General features: G+C 41.7%; 1 protein-coding gene across 5 annotated transcripts in view; it reads right to left on the bottom strand.

The window, feature by feature from the left end:
• AFF1 (ALF transcription elongation factor 1) overlaps positions 1-19,827 on the bottom strand; it is a 99,615-nt gene extending 79,788 nt beyond the window's left edge. For 2 of the 5 annotated variants that reach the window (XM_073637143.1, XM_073637144.1), the window contains exons 1-2: positions 19,563-19,827; positions 17,133-17,183 (exon numbers count right to left, since the gene is read on the bottom strand). In XM_073637143.1, coding sequence (XP_073493244.1) covers positions 17,133-17,183; positions 19,563-19,579 — 68 coding nt within the window. In that variant the 5' untranslated portion in view covers positions 19,580-19,827. Of the gene's footprint in view, positions 1-9,089; positions 9,258-17,132; positions 17,184-19,562 lie in introns of those variants that run through there. The other 3 variants (XM_073637145.1, XM_073637146.1, XM_073637147.1) reach the window with 2 other exon arrangements.
• Positions 19,828-20,100: the final 273 nt, after the last annotated feature.

Genomic DNA, 20,100 nt, shown 5'->3' with positions numbered 1-20,100 from the left:
TACAAAACAGGACTTAAATTAATCAATCATAATTCCCTGTGCCTTAAAAGGAGTTTTCCCATGAACAAAGTTTATTTTAATCAATAGATCTTGGAAAAATAATTTCCACAATTGGATGTGCTTAAATAAAATGTTCCTGTGCTGAGATAATCTTATAAATGTGCCCCTGTGTAATGACTGTCTGACCGTGCAGGAACATGGTCTGATTATACCACAGCTCCTGGGCAGGGGAGGAAGCAAAAGAATATACAGACAGGACAGCAGTGGATCACAGCTAATTCTTTCTGTGAGAGTAAGCATTTCCCCTAAACAGAAAGCAACAACTGTGATCCACTGCTGTAATGTCTGTATACACTTTTTCTTCCTCCCCTGCCCAGGAGATGTGGTATGATCAGACCATGTTCCTGCATGGTGAAATACAGACATGACACAGTAGACAGCAGGGGCACATTTATAAGATTTCAGCACAGGAACATTCTATTTATAAAACACATCCAATTGTGGAAGTTATTATTATTCCAAGATCTATTGATTAAAATGAACTTTGTTCATGGGAAAACCCATTTAACTCCTAGTGACCTTGTTTTCCACACGACATACTATCTCAGTACACACAGCATGACTCTATGAGATGTATGTTAAAAGAAAAATATACAAAATCCTCAAAAAAAAAAAAATGGACACCAGGACAGTAACAAGTATAACCAGGCTCATAATGTTCCTCAAGTACTGCATCATCAGCTAATGCAGTATCATCAAAACCTGCTGCTCATTTAATACTATCAGAAAAACAGCAGCTGGGTACAGTTAATCTGCAGGGGTTAGATAAGAATATGAGAGAGTTTTAACTAAAATATGTATATTCTCATAGAGGAAAAATCATAGGCAGCTGTAGTCCTACAGCAAACAGACTAATGTCAGCGGTCTCAGCCAATGGTGTATGGAGCAATCCAGACTCTACCCCAACAGAAGGTCAATGGGTTCAATCTCGGACTGCAGACCCTATTGCTCTTGGTGAGATTAGCGCCAGAGGATATTGAGAACACAAGAACCCTCAGCTCCGCTGTGCATGGAGGTGTCAGGAAAGATAGCCGTCGGCCAAAAGATCAGCAGAACCATCATTCACGGGACAGCTATCTGTTGTGTATGGGGTCCTTTAGAAACTGCAATCAAGGTTTTAAAGGTCAATAAAGTCCCATCAAAGGAAATCTGCTATCAGCGTGATGGACAAGGTGCCCATGCTCCTACACTAGCTGAACAGGTCTGCTCGGTATGGCCGAATGTTTATGTGCTTTGAATAGGGAGAGTGAAGTAAACTGCTGTACAACACCTCTGATGGCATAATTTCCCTGAGAGAGCCAAAGGATGGGTCTTGTCAATCAATAAGCCAAATCCTTCTTTCACCCTGACCGGTAACTCATAAAATAGTCGGCTAGAAATCGGTGGGCTCTGCTGGCTATTTTAGGGTGTATAAGCACCTTTACATTCTGTTTCTTGTATGTACAGATAAAACAAAAATAAGGCCTATGTAACCCAGCCTTATGCGTGTGACCATATTAGATTCTTGTCGTATAGAATAGAAAAGCAGTAACCACACTATATCCCAGTCTCCAATTTAATACAAACAACCTTATTATAAGGATAAAAGATTAATGACATACACCAATGCATATTATTCTATGGATATATTCTCTACTTTTGTTGGATTTCAGATTTGATGTGCTTATAGCTTTCCCCCATTTATACAGTACTTTAGAATTTGTTGGTACCATACTATACAAACTTGCATACTTCCCAAAGTACAGGTAATTAGTGATAACTAAATAGAGAAATCAACACAATAATATTCCCAAACGAGAGGAAAAGGCTACTTCCACTCGTGTTATTCACTCCGGCACCACATCTGCACCTCAAAAAGCCTGCAAGACAAGTACAGTACATGTGAAGAAAGGGTGGGGGGCCGAAAACCCTACTCACACGGGCGAAGAATGCTCCTGGCACGCATTTATTCCATATTTACACACCACTACAGTGACTGGTCGAATCTGCAGTAACCAATACATGCAGATTTTGGCTTTACGGGTATGGGTTTCAATGTCAAGATTCCATTAGCCATTTTATTTATTTATTTTTGTAAATGCCTAGAGTATGTAGCCATCGATTTTTGTAACTCTAGTACAAAACTCACTAAACATAAAAACGCCTCTATGAACATATTGCAAAAAAAAAAAAATGCTTCATGATTATGAGTTTCTGAAACTCTTACTTTACTTTTTTTTTTTTAATGGAATATGGGGGGAAAAAACTTGCATACCGCAGAATATGTTAGAACAAGTCTGTCGCCCCCAATACTGGAACTGAAAAATGTAGACATATTTAATTTTACTTCTTAATTCCACAGCGCTTTCATATAGGCCACTTAGCTCCTACACTATTCATATTTGCACTATAGATTTTACTAAAAAAAACTTTAAGTATATATGAAGATGAGGAGGTTTTGATGCACCCTTGGCATGGCAAGGTGCTCATGCACGGGTCTGCACCCTCAATTATCATCCTCCACACCTCTCCTTATGGTAAGTGACAGCGCCCCCTTTGGAGTGCTGCCTTCTCTAAATTCCCAGCCCTGCAGGCACTGACACTGCTGGAGTCTAGATCACATGCTGTGTTATTGTGCCCAGGTGTGTGCTCATCCCTCTCCTGTGTAGAGGTGGCTCACTGCACACAGGATCACAAAGCAGGGGGGCAGCAAAAGCAGACATTAGTAGAACAAGGGGCCGCTACACACAGGAGAGGGATGACAACACACCTGTACACACTGACACCGATGGGAATTTAGATTAGGCAGTACTCCAAAGAGATCAAGTTAAAAGGGGATATAGGGGACTTGGGGGGGGGAATCTGCTTAAGTCCTAGTAGGCAGGTAGTTGCTACCTACCTGCCTGTTGTGCCCGGCGCCGTTCTCTGCCGACACAGACGACCCATCAGAGCTGCAGTTTGTTTTCCTGATGACAGGGAAGGTCATGCTGATCGACAGCCGGATCTCCGCTGCCTAATTGGGGGAAACTAGCTATTAATCAGTATGACGCCATTAGTCCCACCCTGTCAATAGGAAGACAAACTGCTGCTCTGTTGACAGGGAGCAGCTAAATCTCTGTCAGGAGCTGTCAATGACCGGCGCCAGGTACAACAGACACGTAGTTGCCTCTGATAGCAACTACATACATTTTTTTTTTTTTTTAGTCCCGGATATCCCCTTTAAGGGGAGATCCAGAGAATGGTAATTGAGAAGGCGAAACAGCGCACAACCATCTAGTCACGCCAAGCATGCGCCAAAACCCCCTCATTTACAAATCTAAAAACCTTTCATCAATAAATGAAATTCGTAAAATCTACTGTATAAGTGATATTTATAGGGGCGCTAAGCCCCTTTTATGAATGACCAATAGCTCAATTTGCGTTGGGAGAGGTGGAAGAGAAAGACTCCCTTTAACCACAAGTAGAGTGAAATTTGTATTCACTGTTTGCAAACCAAAAATTAGATACTACAAGCAATCTGAAGGGTTTGGATCCTGCCTTCTCCTATTCCCCTCTCCATTTTCACAGGAGGCCCTGCAGGTTACCTTCTCTGCCCCCATACCAGACACCAGCTTGCTGACGTGCATGGATGAAGCAGTCTGTAGTTAGTCATGCCTCAGAGTTCCATGCAGCTCGGTATTGCCATGGTAACCACTTGGACAGGCTTACATGGACTACAGATGACTCGTCATTAATCACACAGACTGGTCAAATGGCACAGAGGCTTGTCAAATCCCAGCCGAGAGAACAGATCAGACTTCCAATATGGACATTTCTTCACTTACATTCTGCAGCATGCCCATGGATGACGCAGACACTCATTCATTTCAATAGGCACTACGCAATGCTTGATTTTTCCTGTGGAGGTGTCAGCAACTGCATACCCTGTCATCAACTTCTCATTATGGGGACAACCCCTTGTTTGGTAATCATAATATGTTTAGACGTTACGCTATATCTACCCAGGTCATGGTGAAGGCCCACAATACGATGGAAAAATCAGTAAGCTCTTACCAGCACATTTTGGATTGTACAATATTCTCGTTTCTTAAAGAACCGTCTCATCTTCATTAGTGGATAAAAGTGCATGTAAAAACAAGTAACTAATTTCCTTTTATCAAAAACCCTCCCCATTCTCTAGAACTGAGAGATTTTTAAATCTATTGTGTACAGCTCGTTGCCTAGGTTACCGGCCAACCTGCAATCTCAAGAGTGGCTGATCACCTTGGCAAGCTTAGTGCTTGATTCGGCCAGCTTCCGCACCCTAGGACTTCTCCCTCATTGCAGAGGCAAAGCGCTCAGATTGGACCACGTGGTTGATCCAAACTGCCGATCTTCAGAAGCACACCTTCTTTCAGTAAAAAGGACGCAGAGGAGAGGTCCTATGGGAAAAAACAGTTTCCTGTAGCAACCAATCACAATGAAGCTTTAGTTTTTAGGCAATTTTCATAAATTGTCCCACACTGCTCAGTCACATTTGGGAAATAATTCTAGTATTTTCAAAGTCGTTAGAGTTTACAGTGGTTTCCAAAGTATGGCTGTATTACTAGAAACTCCCCGAATATAGACTTCCATATACCAAAGAGAAAAGCCAACCATACCTATTGATTTTGGCATGATAGGCTAACTATGTGTATGGGGTCTTCCGACTCGCCCAAGAACAAATGTTCAGGAAAAGAAGAATCGGACTAGCTGGATTTCAGCAAGTTAAGCTCCCACCAAAGGAGACATTCACCTCTCCACCCATTAAAAATACTTGTATGCTCATCCAAAAGCCATTGAAAATGTATAGGCACCTTAACTTATGAAAATTCAGCAACTAGATGTCTGTTATTCCATCTACATTTACTTAAATATTTATTGTGATATTACCATTACAAATTTGTGACAAAAATATAAATGTTTCTAACCGCTCAATCCAGATACTTGTAGAGTACTAAAGACTCCAAAAACACATAAGACTAATATCAGCTAAAACCAATGATAGTCTAATGTGGATGGTGGTCCCCTGACCTTCCACCCGACAGAAGAGAAGGATCCGGATTTCAAATGGCCGATCCCTTTACTCTTCGGGAGATAATCTACTTCCATAGGAGTCTGGTGGCGTCTCTTTCATTGAGAACATAGGAGCATTCAGGCAACCGTGTGTCCCTGCCATATGGTTGACTCAGGAGAGATAGCCGTCAGCCGAACAATCAGCTGAATAATTGATCAACGAACAGCTACATTGTATGGAAGGCTTAATACAAGGCAGTTAGCAAGCACAGATGCTCCAAACACGGCAATAAGTGGTTAAATAATCATGAAAACATAGTGAAATCACATTATGATCACATACATACATACATACATACATACATACATACATACATGTTAACCAAGAAATCTAATCGAAATACACAGACCAATGAAATGCTCAAAACATAAGCTCCTAGCACAGAAAACAAGCACAATTTACAAGGATATGCTTCCCTTCCCTCAAGGACAGGTCTTAATTTAGTAGTTCTGAAATGTAAGCAACAGATGTTACAAAACACATTCCCAAGAGGGTGTGTGTGGGGGAAATCTGCAATTACAACAAAGATTGTAACTAAAAAAACCCATAGAACCAACAGAGTGGTAAAAAGGCAAGCAAATACACCCATTACAAACGTGGAGAACCAACACTGGTCCTAATGCAGATGTGGACTTTTTAATCCTCCAAATCTGACATTTTAATAAAAATGAAAAGTAACTTTTCCTATAATGGACTTTTTGCATTTGTCAAAACAGAGGTTTTCAGTATTTAGGATCAATGGTGCAGTATTTCTCCAGCAATGGACATAACTGAGCAGGTACACAACTCTATGCATGTGGCTAGACAGAATTGTCCTTTGGCAGGTCATACACATACATTACATTCTTGTTAGAGCTAAAAATATAATGCAGGAGGACTAGGGGTGCAGGCAAATGGCCTAGATTATTTTAGGCTAGCTAATATCTGATTGGGGATCCCAGATTCATACTAAACAAAAATCAAAAAATCAAACTTGTTTTAACAATTAGCACCTGTCAATTCGTAGAAAACTGGATGACTAGGCTGTACTTCAGTCTGTATAAAGACTGCAATGTCTGGACCCACCATGCGTCTCCTGACCTGAATTTACAGTCTAATGTGTATCTATAAGGTTGTCCGTTAGAGCCAGGAGACCCGCGGTCAGTCAGGCATTGCAGTCTGTATATGGACCATGAAACATGCCAATCTGAACAGTATGGTATGAGGGTGTCCTCACCATTTTCTGATGTCTGATGCTGAATAATAGAAGAGTCCACCATGTTGAGTTTCCAGAAAAATCAATCCTGTTGTTCTTAAAAAGGGGTTGCCCATCTTTGTGGACAATTTTTTTCCTCTTACTTTAATGCACAAAATTGGGGCAGAAAAAAAACACAACACATTTTGCAGTTGGGTTTCATTAAAAATGTTGCACCATTTGCAACTGTAGCCGCTGTATAACACAGTCTATTGCTGGCTGCACAATGAGGTAAATTATCTTTATTTTACCAGATGTGTTGGGGACATGGTTTTGTGGCACTTACTAGCATACAAGCATGAGCGGTCCTTCTCCTGCTCGTTAGGCTATGTGCCCACGATGCAGAAAATTTCCGCAGCATTTCTGCATGTTCTTGGCAGTCAAAAACGCTTGCGGATTTTGCACGCGTTTTTACATGCGGATTTGACTTGCGTTTTTCAAATGCATTGTGACCTCAAATCCGCATGCGGAAACGCACAAATAATGGACATGCTGCGGATTTTTCTGCAAGGAAAATCCACTGCGGAAAATTCCGCAGCATGTGCACAGAACATGCGGATTTTCATTGGGGATCATGGGGCACGGATTACCAAGCATTTTTCAAGCGTTTACGCTGCGGAAATCCCGCATCAAAACGCATAGTGGGCATGCAGCCTTAGGACAGGTTCCGCACTGACGCCACTAAAGAGCAGTGAACCTGTCATACCTATATAACAGTAAGTGCCACAAAATCACATCCCCAACACATCTAATAAAATAAAGATAATTAGGCCAACCTCGATAACACAATCTGTAGCCAGCAATAGACCGTGCGATGCAGCGGCTACAGGGGGCAAAAGGTGCAAAAGTCATTTTTAGCTGCAAATTGCATGCATTTACGAAAAATAAATGTTCCCAAAAGGTGGAAAAATCCTTTAAAGAGTAACCGTTGTTTTAATTTTTATTTCATAAATCAATAGTACACAAGAAAATAAGCAACTGTGTATTATATCTTATCAGAGAAATCTGCTTCTTTTTCTGTCAGAATTGATCAGTCATTATCAAAATTCTCAATTCTGAAGTAAAATGTGTATTCAGTGACGACAGACTTGCCCATTACTAAGATAGGAGATGAGAGCTGCTACTGAAAAGACTATCTAGATAGGAGGGGGAGGAGCTCAGCCTCTAGCTCCTCCCATCCACATAAAATTGTATCCATAGCAACGGTCATCTCTCTAAGTAACGGGAAAGTCTCGTCTTCACTGAATGATGAATTTTGTCAGCGAAAGATGCAGATTTCTCTGATAAGATATATTATGCAGTTGCTTGTTTTCATATGTACTATTGCTTTATGAAATAAACATTAAAATGGGGGTTAGGCTTGAAGGTAAATAAAGTTTCTGGCAGGGATATATTTCCCCTCTCCCTATTGAGAAAATATTGGCATGTTTGGGGGGAGGATCTAATGGCCAAACACCTACTAAAGGAGGCAGTGATTAAAGAGAACCTGATGTCAGAAAATGGCCAATTAAGCTAATCCCATGCTCTTGAGGGCAATTATGTGATAAGAACTACAATGATGTTTGTGGCTAAATTAAGTGTATTAGTTTTGCTATAGTTATAATGTAAAAAGGTGCCTAAGTGAGTGGAAAACAGTTACCCCGAGTCAACGGAGCAATCTGGTATACTGGCCGATGTAACCGAGTCATGGTTGGAAAAAGCGTCCTTTGCCTCTGATGACTCCAGGTAAGGTCAGCGCCGATGTCTTGAAATCCACAGTATACAATTGCATGACCCGGGCTCAGGCGCCGTGAGCTTGGTGGGGCGGAGGTGTATACACCTCGGTTCCCTCTGCACGACAGAGGCGTTCTGAGCTCCCGGCTTGAGAGATCAAAAGGAAACGTTGCTTTTTCAAACCCCAACTTGGTGGCTCGGCCAGTATACTGTACTGCCCCAATAACTCGGGGTAATGGTTTTCCACTCATGGAACCAAGCTTTTACTTTATAACTATAGCAAAAAACACTACAGATAGTAGAACTACAAACATCATTGTAATTATCACATAATGCCTGCTGGAGCCTGGGATTTTTTGAGGTCAGGTTCCCTTTAAATCAGACAGACAAAATGTGATAATAGTTCACATGATGAACGTAACTCACGACCAGCAAATGATGTCGGACAAGTGTTTATGTAGGCCGAGAATCGTGAATGGTGGTCACACAGTTATAACCTGAAGTGTAGGCGAGTTCAACCTTCAAATCCTACAAGTAATAGGATATATTTTCAACACATGAATTCATAACGTTTTCTACAAACCTTTCCATTGATACTGTCGGTTTTATATGAACAGCAGCATTTTTAATGATATGTACTCGTTCCAACGCTCCAGCTGCTTCTGAACAATTGCATCGAAACACGATCGACCAATCACGGAAAGCCATGCCTATTTAGGACTTTTGCCGGTCCAATCATGGAACGAGAGAACTATTACACAATTTTCAAAAAATGAATGAGAATATTTTGCTTGCTTGATTTGATGCATGATGAAGGAGCGATTTTGGACACATTCAGCCACTCAACCCTGTCACATTACACAATTATCATGAATGATGGGTCGTTACATTAGCACCTGAAAAATTATCGAAAAGTATAAATAAAGCACCACTCCAGCAGAAGGGTTTTATTTCACCGCTGGAGTGGTGTCCCTAATCTAAGGTCACTGAACCTAGCATTATACTCACCAGCTGCTGTCTTCAGCTCTTCCCGGCAACCCTCTGGTCTTGTGACGCCATCTTGTGACCGCAACCTTTTGACTGACCTGAACTCTGAGAGCTGGTGACCATTATCTCTATGTAAGTCTATGGGATCCTGGTTCTGGCTCTCGTAAACTTTCATTGAGTTGTGACTTCCAGCACTAAGCAAACACTGGAGTGATCCAACAAGTCAAACTGCTGGAGACCAACCGAAGCAGCAGCTATAAAAGATGAAGACAGCGGCAGGTAAGCATCATACTAGGGGCAGGGACCTTAGATTAGTGGCACCACTCCAGTGCTGCAATAAAAAAAAAATCTGAAGTGGTGCTTTAAGCATACATTGCCGACCTGGCCAGTACTCAAGACAGTACAGTTTAAGCCTTTCAAAAAGATGTTGTTACACATTGACCACCAAATGTCTAAATGAGGCAATAAACTCTAGGCTTTGAGCAGTAGGATTTGATACAGATGTTTGCTTATACTTTATCCACACTGAACAATGAACCATTATGTGCGGCTATTGGTTTGTGTATTTAGTCCAATAAAGACTTCTCTCCTGAACCAACAACCTGCAATAATTTGGCAGTGACTCAACATAACATAACCCAGGCTTTGCGTCAAAGCCTGAGAGAACATCGTGATGGACCATGTACAGCAGCTGATAATGTCCCAAAGTCACGAGATGCTAACAAGTATGCAAAGTACAATAAATTTAGGGGATTTTTTATGTACCGCATTTTATTTTAGTCAGGTCTGCTTGCATCAGCAGTTTTCAACTTGTAGAGAATTGTAATTTTCCACGTCGTGGCTAAATTCATTCACAGTTTCAGTGAAAAGTGTTGTATACAAAATCAGACTTATGTCTACTGTACAGTGGGATCTACCTCTAACAAAAAGCCCAAATAGCCATTGTGTATGGAGCACTGGACCAGCAGGCATGGTAATGCTCCATTCACGGTCTATGAGACAGCTCTGATGTCTCCAGCAGTCACAGTGAATGGAGCACATGTTCGACCAGTGCGCTTTTCTGTTCATTGTTCTGATGATCGGTAGGGTCCCAGTGGTCGACCCACATCACGGTTTGTGAACAATGGTGTTGAATAAAACAACTTTTCATTGTGAGCCGTTATCAAATTTGTTTCTGATCTACGCAAATATTAGATTAGCCGTTAGCGGATTCTCATAAGGAAGCATCGTGTACAGCTATCATTAAAAAAAAAAAAAAAAAAATACCAGTGCTCCATGCTGGATGATATATTTGGCGCAACTTTAGAAACATCTATTTGCTTTCAAACTATTTTCCATACCAAAATGGTGGCACAAGTTGGAGTATCTTAAGCCAAACCCTTTCTACAGATCCACACCCGTTTGTCTGATAAGCCATACCCCTTTTGTGAGACCCACAATGTTTTTCACATATGTACTTCTACAACTTTATGCAATACTGTACAACAAATTTTGACATTTTATGACAATGTCTAGACTATATCACTTTTTCCTACATGCCTTCACATGGCTAGCTGCTTGCACGTCTTTTCCGGATCTATGAGTTATTAGGCTGGTCACCAAAAACGCTAAACATTAGACCCTGTAATAAACTAAAGCCGCAAACTAAATCATAGCTATAAACGCAAGGACGTCTGCCAAGGTTTTGCAACAGGAAGTCCATGTGGTTTGCAGTTTGGATACAAAATTGACAAATTTGGCTACCATATTTCGGACCACAGGCAGAAGTTGAAAATAGAGAAACTCCTATATATAGAAAAATGTATCCTTTTACATTTTTCAATTGTGTTTAACCCTTTGATGTCAGATTTAGACTTTTTGTTGTTGCTGTTATTGTGGCGCTCCTGGAGCTAGAATTATTTTAGCATCAGTCATAATGAGGGATTGTTTCTTTTTTCCCCCCCGAGATGAGTTGTATTTTTAGGGGTACACAAACTTAACTCCATTTTTCTATTTTTCTGTGGGTCAATGCGATCAGTTTTCTTTAGGCTTTGCTACTTTTTGGGGAAGGGGGAAGGAGGGGTAAGCCATAACATTCTGAATACCTATACTTATTTTTGAGCTATACAAGAGATTGTTTTTGCAGAACAAGCTGTACTTTTTGATGGCATCATTTCTGGTTACATACAACTTTTTGATCACTTAGTTTTTTTTGTAGCTGGCATGAACAAAAAAAAAAAAAAGTGGAAGTGTTTTCTTTCATTTAAATTTTAAAGAGTTCACAATGCAGTATAATTGACTCTTGCCTTTTTTCCTATCAACCAGCACAATAAAGTTATCACAGTTCTGATCTAGGAGCAGTTTTTCAATGCCATGCTAAATGTGGCTTGTCCTACTGTGAGCAGCCTGTGTGACCTAAACATGCTACCATGGCCTCCAGCGTCTCTGGACTTGTCTCCCATCAAGCACATCTGGAACATTGTTGATCGGCAGTTGCAAAGGGAGCTGCCAGCAGCGGATTTTGAGGATGTGTGTGCCCAAGTTTCAGACCCCAAACAATTTATATGCACATGTATCTCTTTCAAAGACAAGTCCAGCAATACCTTTACCTAGACAGTTCGTTCCTCCATTACTGAGAAATCAGCGTTTCAATGAATATGCAAATGTCACGCTGAAGCCTCTGTCACTCCGGCTCTATTCCCCACCCAGCACCGCCACCTCTTGCTTGATTGAAGGCTCCAGTGACTGAAGTCACACAGTATAAGGCTATATGCCCACGATGTAGAAATGCTCTGGATTTTTCCTGAGCGTTTCTGCATCTCCCTGGCAGAAAAAAAATGCAACGTCAGCGGTCGTGTGACCTGTCATATGACCGCTGACTTCATGGAAGGTCCTTTTACATTACCGGTACCCGCCACAGACCCAGCAGCGACGCCAGGAGCAGAGATGGGGCCATCAGAAGGTGAGTATAACGTTATTTTTTTATTTTAAATTCTTTTTTTACTATGGTACCCGGGGTCTGGAGGAGAGTATCCTCTTCTCCAGACCCGGGTACCATCCGCGCATTAATCGCATAAGATACGCATGACTACATGTAGTCATGCGGATCTTATGCGATCCAATGCAAGTCAATGGCGGCGATTTTGCAGCGAAATCACACTAGAATTGGTCTTGCTGCGGGTTTTACCGCAATGAAAATTCGCAGCGGATTGCACAGCACATGCAGATTTGCATTGCAGTAAATGGCAGACCTATTACAAGCGATTTTAATGTGTTTCCACAGCGAAAAATAAGCCACAAAAACGCATTAAAATCCCTTTGTGTGCACATAGCCTAAAAGATGTCAGTCAAGCAGGAGTCACTGGGCAGGGAATATAAATTCCAAAGCAGATTTCTCAGTAATGAAGGAACAGACTGGCCATGTAATGGTATTGCTGGACTTGTTTTTGAAAGCGCTACATGCATATATAATTTGGGGTGAAATCCTATTAATTCCCTTTATTGAGAGTATGCCAAAGTGTGTAAGTACATATATTTCTGCATGTGGTGCTGATACTCAATAGTGAGTAAATAGAGTTTTGTTCTTCATTTTTCATCATTTGCATCGCATTACCATTTCTATCGATCCTGTGATTCCCATAATGCCATGACTTGTATTGAAGTGCAGATGGCTGTGGAAAGTGACTGGCTTTTAAGTTAACTTCAAACGGTGCGATCATGTGCCACAGCACCACGGCCCACCACACTGGTGGGCCGGTCAATACAACCAAGGATTCTAGTGCTTCCAAATTCTACAACCAGGTTGTCCAGTATACAATCATCTAATCTGCTAAAAATAGTGAGTTAAAGAGTACAAGCATTATATCTCTGTGGCTGGCAATAGACATCAGACTGTAATTTAGAAGTTTTGTTGTTAATTAAGATGCCGATTCTCAAATGAAACCGTATGTCCTTTATATGGAGCTGGGCGAGACATGAGTAGCTGTTTGTCCCACATGCCTCACCTATCTTTGGCTAAACTTTGGAAGCAAACACCTAAATTACTATTTTCCTGCCGATATCAGGCATCAGTTGAGGGTCCCAAAACTTCTATAGACATTAGCTTGTCAAAGGATCCTAACAGTGATCAACAGGATCTAAGGGCAAATAAAGGGTCAATGGGAAAGCTTAAAAGGGGTGTTCCCATCTCCAAGATCCTATCCCAATATGTAGTAGGTATAATAATATTAACAAATACCTCCAATTAGAAATGTAGTATAGTTATTCACTCTGTTGCCTTCCCCATGGAGGGCACTGCAGTGGCTTAGGTATCCATGGTTACGACCACTCATATTGACAGTAAGTTAGCTAGTGGTCATAACCATGGATACCTAAGCTACGGCAAGGCCCTTCACATGGGGTAAGTGACAGATCAAATATGAAAAACTATACTACATTTCTAATTGGAGGCATTTTCTAATATTATTACTATACCTACTACATATTGGGATAGGATCTTGAACATGGGAATACCCCTTTAAAATAGACATATATGGTGGAGGCAGTCATTTGGTAGGTAAGAAAAGATTTGTAAGACTGCAACCTATATATAGCAGAAGGTATGTCATCTCTCTGTAACTCATCATATAAGGAGCTCTACACCAACAGCAGGGAAAAAAATGTTCTTAGTTCACCGCAATCATTTTGCTAAAGGATATTATGGTGTTTGCATACAGGAAACTAAAGGTGGGTTTACACTTGTCAACTTGCAGACGTTAAACTACCACCAATTAGCTATATGCAATCCGATCGGCGATCACTTAATAGCCAGGTTTTGTGTGAGGCTGACCACACTGTAATGCACGCAGACCATCGCTGTTCTCGGCAGCACATCCTGTTTACACAGGATGATGTGCCGCCGAAATCAAAGCTTAAAAATCAATTCGCCTAAACAAAAGGTTTTATTGTTTGTCAGGCAACTCTCAACCTGTTTAGAGTAGTTAATTGAGAAATGAGTATGTCTAGGAACGCTCGTTCCCAATAACCAGATAGTGTAAATGTACGCTTGCACTTCAGCCATGCTTTATGATAATAGATCTCAGAAATATTAAGAAAACTCACTCAGCCCTCATTCAGGTGTCAGATTTTCATGCACAAGGTCTATCCTTCTTTCTCACAGATAGAACTCATACCTATTAGGGTATGTGCACATGGTCAAGAAACGCTGCAACGTGGATGCAGCGCAGCGTTCCACATTACAAGCAAAGTGGATGGGATTTCAAGAAATCCCATGCCCACTATGCGTCTCCGTGTACCTGCGGATCACCCGCAGACACAGACATGCGGTGCGTCTTTACAGACCGTAGCATGTCAATCTCTCTTGCGGAGTCGCTAGTCTCCACAAGAGAAATTATATCCGTGCAATGTATAGGATGCGGTGAATCCGCATGCTTCAATGAACACGTGTGGATTCACCTGCGTGCAGCACTTTGGATGCAGCATAAAGTATACTGCATTCAAAGCGTCGATAGTACTGACTGTGTGCACATACCCTTATAGTCTATGGGGCTTTTCAGATGTCCATGTATTTTAGCAGAGCGAGTGCTCTGCATCAAATTTGCACTGGTTTTGGTCAGTCAAAATCGGCAAATTAAGTCTATGGGTCCATATAATTAAAAACTAAAATAAATAGGACAGCACTTGGATGCTATGTGCTGTTTTTCGCTGACGATTTTCTAAAGATTATTGTCATTATATTATAGACAAGATAAGAAAGTTTAGGGTTTTTGTTTTGTTTTCAGAAAATCTGTTTTTTTGCATACCAGAAAAACTGATGAAACTTTAATGGTAAAAGCCGACATACGTACCAAGCACTGATGAAAATCTGATCAAAAACTACGATGAAACTCAGTTTTTTGCATACAAGAAAAAAATACTGATGTCTAATTAAGCCCTAAAAAAGAGGATCCTACCCTTTCATCTACACCAATCAGCCGTAACATTAAAGCGAATTTGTCAGCAGTTTCATCCTGTCCTAACCACTAAAAACTGCTGAGTAAAAAAATAGCTCACTACAACTAATAAAGGTAGGAGGCACATGTCAAAGTAACATCCACATGAATGCCAGGACCTAAAGCTTCCAGGCAGAACATTGCCGGAGCATGGCGCCATCTCCACCAGCCTGCCTTCTTCTGATAGTGCTATCTTTTCACCAGGTAAGCAGCACATGCACTGGGGTTCTCACAAGATGGATGTAAAACATCAGACAAGTCCACCTTCTTCCAATGACTCACAGGCCCATTTTAGGCAACTTTTGCAGTATACAGGGCACCATGAGTGATCTGCATCTACATAGCAAGCTGCAATGCACTGAGTATCCTGGTACCTTTCTACCATAGCCAGGATAATAAACACACATTGCTAAAAAGGTTATTTAGTATCGGACCAAATAGACTAGCAGGGCTGTGGAGTCTGTAAGCCAAATCCTCCGACTCCTCAATTTCCATGACACCGACTCCATGACTCATGTTTAAGTGATGAATTTACTGCAGCACAGATTCATCTCAGCTAAAAGTCTAGACCCTTAGATCAGGAATAGGACAGACATTTATAGGACATTTCATAACTTTCCCAAATTCATATGAAAAAAATATTCCCCACAAACTGCACTGAATTACTGTACCCAATTTATTATATATTTTAGGAGCTGGAGTCGGTCCATTTTATACCAACTCCGACTCCAAAGCCCTGTAGGCTAGGCTTCCCTCCTCTCACACATCAATAACCCTGGACAGCCATGACCCTGCCCTGGTTACCAGCTGTCCTTACTTTTGGTAGGGATTATCCTCTGCATTCTGGGAACACCCTGCTCTTCTAGAGATGCTCCGACCTAGTCACCCAGCCATAACAATTTGGGCCTTGTCAAAGTCACTCCGAGCCATACACTTGCCCTTTTTTCTTGCTTCTAATGCATCAATAATAAGAATAGCCTATTTACCTGCTAAGTGCCACTGTGAAGATATATTTAATGATATTTACTTCAATTAGCAGTGGTTACCATAATAGTCCTGAAAGGGGATCCTAGCATGGGCAGATAAGTCACCAAGTGTTTATGGATTATAGACTTACATACAAGCTCATGCCTTTTCTCAACACAGCCGGACATATTAAGCAGCTCAGACATTTAAAATGCATTAGCAGAATATAAGCAACTAAAGAAATATTGCTGACCGACCCTGTACACATTAGCTATAACCTTTTATTAGGAAAGCATGCGGAAATATATAATAAAGTAACTATTTCTAAATAGACCACAGCCACAAAACAAGAACATGAAGACAGGACAGGATTGCATTTCATAGAAATATTTTAACGCTTGTCCCCTTAAGGCAATATCTGTCTATATGCCTATACACAATATATGGCCCCTAGAGAGGGGGCTATTCCCCTGCTCTGGACCGACATCTATTAGCTAGAACAGGGGGAGAACACAGCGCAACTCCTCGTTTGGGTCTCAGTGCGACCATGAAGTAGGTTCAGCTCTGATGGAATACTGAGAGCCTGCAGCCGATCAGAACTCACCGACTGGCTGCAGCGGTCATGTAATTGCCGGGAGAGCAGTGGTATTACAGGAGCCAAGTAAGCATTTTTTTTTATTATTTCATTATGCAGAGTGCTGCTTTGAAGGATGAGTTGTCCAGTAGTAGACAAATGCCCAGAATAAGTATGTGAGGTTTTAAAAAAAAAAAAAAAAAAAAAATCTGAAAATTACCTATGTAAGCTAGGTTTTCGTATAAAACGTTTAAAAATAATATTTTGGCTTTTTACAAATCAACATCTACATTAAAAATATAAAATAGTACTCTTGCAATTTTCACACTGGCCACTGGAGTTTTTTTTTTTTTTGTTTGTTTTGTTTTTTTGACTGTAACCTACAGTTTCAGGAAACAATACATGTACATAGCTACAATGGTCAGATTCCAAACCCCACTTTTGTATTGAAGTACCTAGTAAGCTTATACAAAGGCAATTGTGATTGGAGTGGAAGCAGGGTCAGCTGGGATGTCACATAAGATGATTGGGAAATACTATGAATAGAAGTGTTACCTGTCATTGTAATCCTGCCTCTGATGTCGAGGAGCCTGCTGAAAACTCTTCCTGAAAGGACAAAGTATGAGTCTAAAATACCCCCAGTAGCCACTGTGAAATTTGCTCAATTTTTTTTTTTTTCATGTCAAGATCTTTATTAAGAGAAAAAAAAACAAACGCCAAAAACGCTTTAAAAAATACATGTAAAAAAAAAACTTTTATACAATAAGTCATTTTCTGACTATAGCTTCCCTTTAAAGAGGATTTTACTCCCCAAACTAATGGTATCTCTAGAAAAGGTGCTTTACAGGGAATGTGCCACTAGATTTTTGCCACCTAATTTGAGAGCAGCAAAGGGTAGGGACAGAGACACTGATTCCAGTGCTTTGTTACATACTGGGCTGCATAGTGTTGTTTCATTTTATCAGGAGGAAATGACTAGAGGACTAGTAAGCCTTCTGTCAGGTAGTCAAGTACATTCATGAGCTCTGTTACACAGATCAATATTTAGAGAACTGAAGCAGATAAAACAGATTTTATCAAAATGGCAGCAAGCAGCCCAGTAAGTGATACATTATGTTGCTCTCATATAAGAAAGCAAAAATATGGGGACAGACTCTCCAATGCTGATTAAATCCTTACCTTGAAAAAACAGTTTTGCTCTTTTAGGCCAAGTTCACACTATCAGTATTCGATCAGAATTTTACATCAGTATTTGTGAGCCAAAACCAGGAGTGGGTGATAAATACAGAAGTGGTGACGTGTTTCTATTATACTTTTCCTCTGATTGTCCCAATCTTAGCTTACAAATACTGATGTAAAATACTGAACATGTGAATGTGGCCTTAACGAAAACCATAGTTGAAATTGTATGCTAATGAGTTGCAAGTGTGGTGGGCTCTACACTTACAGCCCCCCTGCCTCTCACCTCTTGTCTAACAGGTCCCTGAAACATAACTGACCTGTCAGTCACAGACTGGAGGCGGGGAAGGGGCGGCAATAGGCTGAGGCAAGAGAGCTGGAAATGTACAGCCCACCCCATTAGCATACAACTTCTGGCATTCTGTCACTGAACCAGGAGGAGCAGGCTGAACAGTTGAAAGGCTCTGACCATGACAAGGTCTCTTCTGCAATATACCCCCATTATACACGCCCTATATATCAGTGCAATCTATGCAGAGTCTGACATTTTTAAGCCAGAATTTCAAAGGCTATGCCCTGTAGTATAAATGCTGCATTTGTCCCACTGTGTCGCAGAAAATCTGCTGCATTTAACAATCTAAGCAAATTAGATGTGATCTTATGACAATTCATACCGAATGTGAGACTAAGAGGCTGTTGAACTTTTGTTTTTGTTTTTTTTACTCTAAAGACTTCCATGGGGATGCATGTAAACATGTTAAATAAAAAAACAAGGAAAAAAAAAACAGCTGCATTTTTAAACGCAGCATCTAAGCTTTTCTGTACTTTAAAAAAAAAAAAATGCTGCTTCAAATCTGCACCAAAAAATGCAATAATCAGAAGATTGTAATTGCTTATTTTGATGCTGACACCTTCAGGAAGCATGTGGATAAAAAGCAGCGGAAAATACTGCAGAATTTAAGCTACATGTGAACACAGCCTAATAATCTTCGTCCATGAAGGATGGGCCCAAGCTAGGTACATCGACCAGGGTAATATGCCATCTGTCTAACTTTTCTGGTAGCCTCAAGTGGCCATTAAAGTTTCTAGGTCACTGGATGGGGGGAGGGGAGGTCACCAGTGACACTAGAAAAAGGCTGAGAGCTGCTAGCTCTATAAAAGGCAGCAAAATAGGTAACTGCTGGGTCAGCAAAGCTCCACTGCCCACAGCCTGGAAATAGGGAGCTCAGGAGCCAGGGAATGACTGCCCAGCTGTCAGGATGCCTTTAACTGCATCGCCATTCATTTACAAATAGAGAAAAGATAAAGGGGAAAGTTACATTGGAAAAGTGTGTAAAGCCCATGGAAGCCCCTCCGCCTGGATCCCTGTGTATTCCTCTATAGCTACACTGGCTCTCCCCTGCAGCGATCTGCCTGCCTGCCCCTGCTATGGTGCAGCAATATGGCAGCCACATCGGATGGTGAAGAGGGGGAGGGCTGGTGTAAAGTTTACCCCGAAACAAAGAGTTAAACGGCTGCCACCAGCAGTGCACCGGTGCTGCAGATCCGGCCCTCTACTGTTTACCGATAGAGGGAAGAAGCCGCCCCCCCCCCGGGGCGCAGAGGGTTAATTGTCCTAATAATTAACCCCTCAGAGACCCACCTGTTGCCGCACAGGCATACACTTGTCATACGTCACATCTACAGTATTACACACAAGGAATAATGACGCTCCCTGGTAGAAGGTGCACATATAATGGCCCAGCTGGTAATAAAGGCTCCATATTACAGTCTAACCGTGACGTAGGCGCATAATGAGCCCCATACCTGGACTGGGCAGCCATAGCGACGTGTCTCACAGCCGGCGTCCCGTGTCCATGAGGTGTCGTCTGTCCCCGGCGCTGAGTACAAGTGCAGTAGTGCCGCCCGCACTGCTCCTACGGTCAGTCACATTATTGGAGCGGTATCTGCGCGACCAGCGCTGCCTCAGCCTCGGTAGACTTGCTCGTCTTTCCCTGCGGCAGCACTCGTCCCCCCTGAGCCACGCCCACCAAACGCTGTCCGGCACGCCTACACGCGGAGGGGCGTGGTTACAAGGCAATGGAGGCGTCTGCTCTGCATTCCAGGCCCTGAGGTCTGGGCTAAACCACTTGTTTCGTTCGCAGGGTGACTGACAGAGGATGAGCGTGAGGAATGAAGCGTGACACTGCGGATAGGAACGTGGAGGTTTCTTTAATTGAGAAGTAGTGACGGCTGAGTAGCAGCCTCTTCATGTCTAGTGAAGGGTCGTCAATGGAGCCGTGCGGCGATTGGATAGGTTGGATGAGGAGGGGCGGATGCAAAACGCGAATCTGACCAATGACGC

This window comes from Phyllobates terribilis, unplaced genomic scaffold, assembly GCF_046119375.1.
Source record: "Phyllobates terribilis strain yellow unplaced genomic scaffold, ASM4611937v1 Scaffold_1__5_contigs__length_1240528914, whole genome shotgun sequence".
NCBI classification, from domain to species: Eukaryota; Metazoa; Chordata; class Amphibia; order Anura; family Dendrobatidae; genus Phyllobates; species Phyllobates terribilis.
Note: the sequence above shows the minus strand (reverse complement) of the source record. Positions and strands in the feature narration are given on the sequence as shown.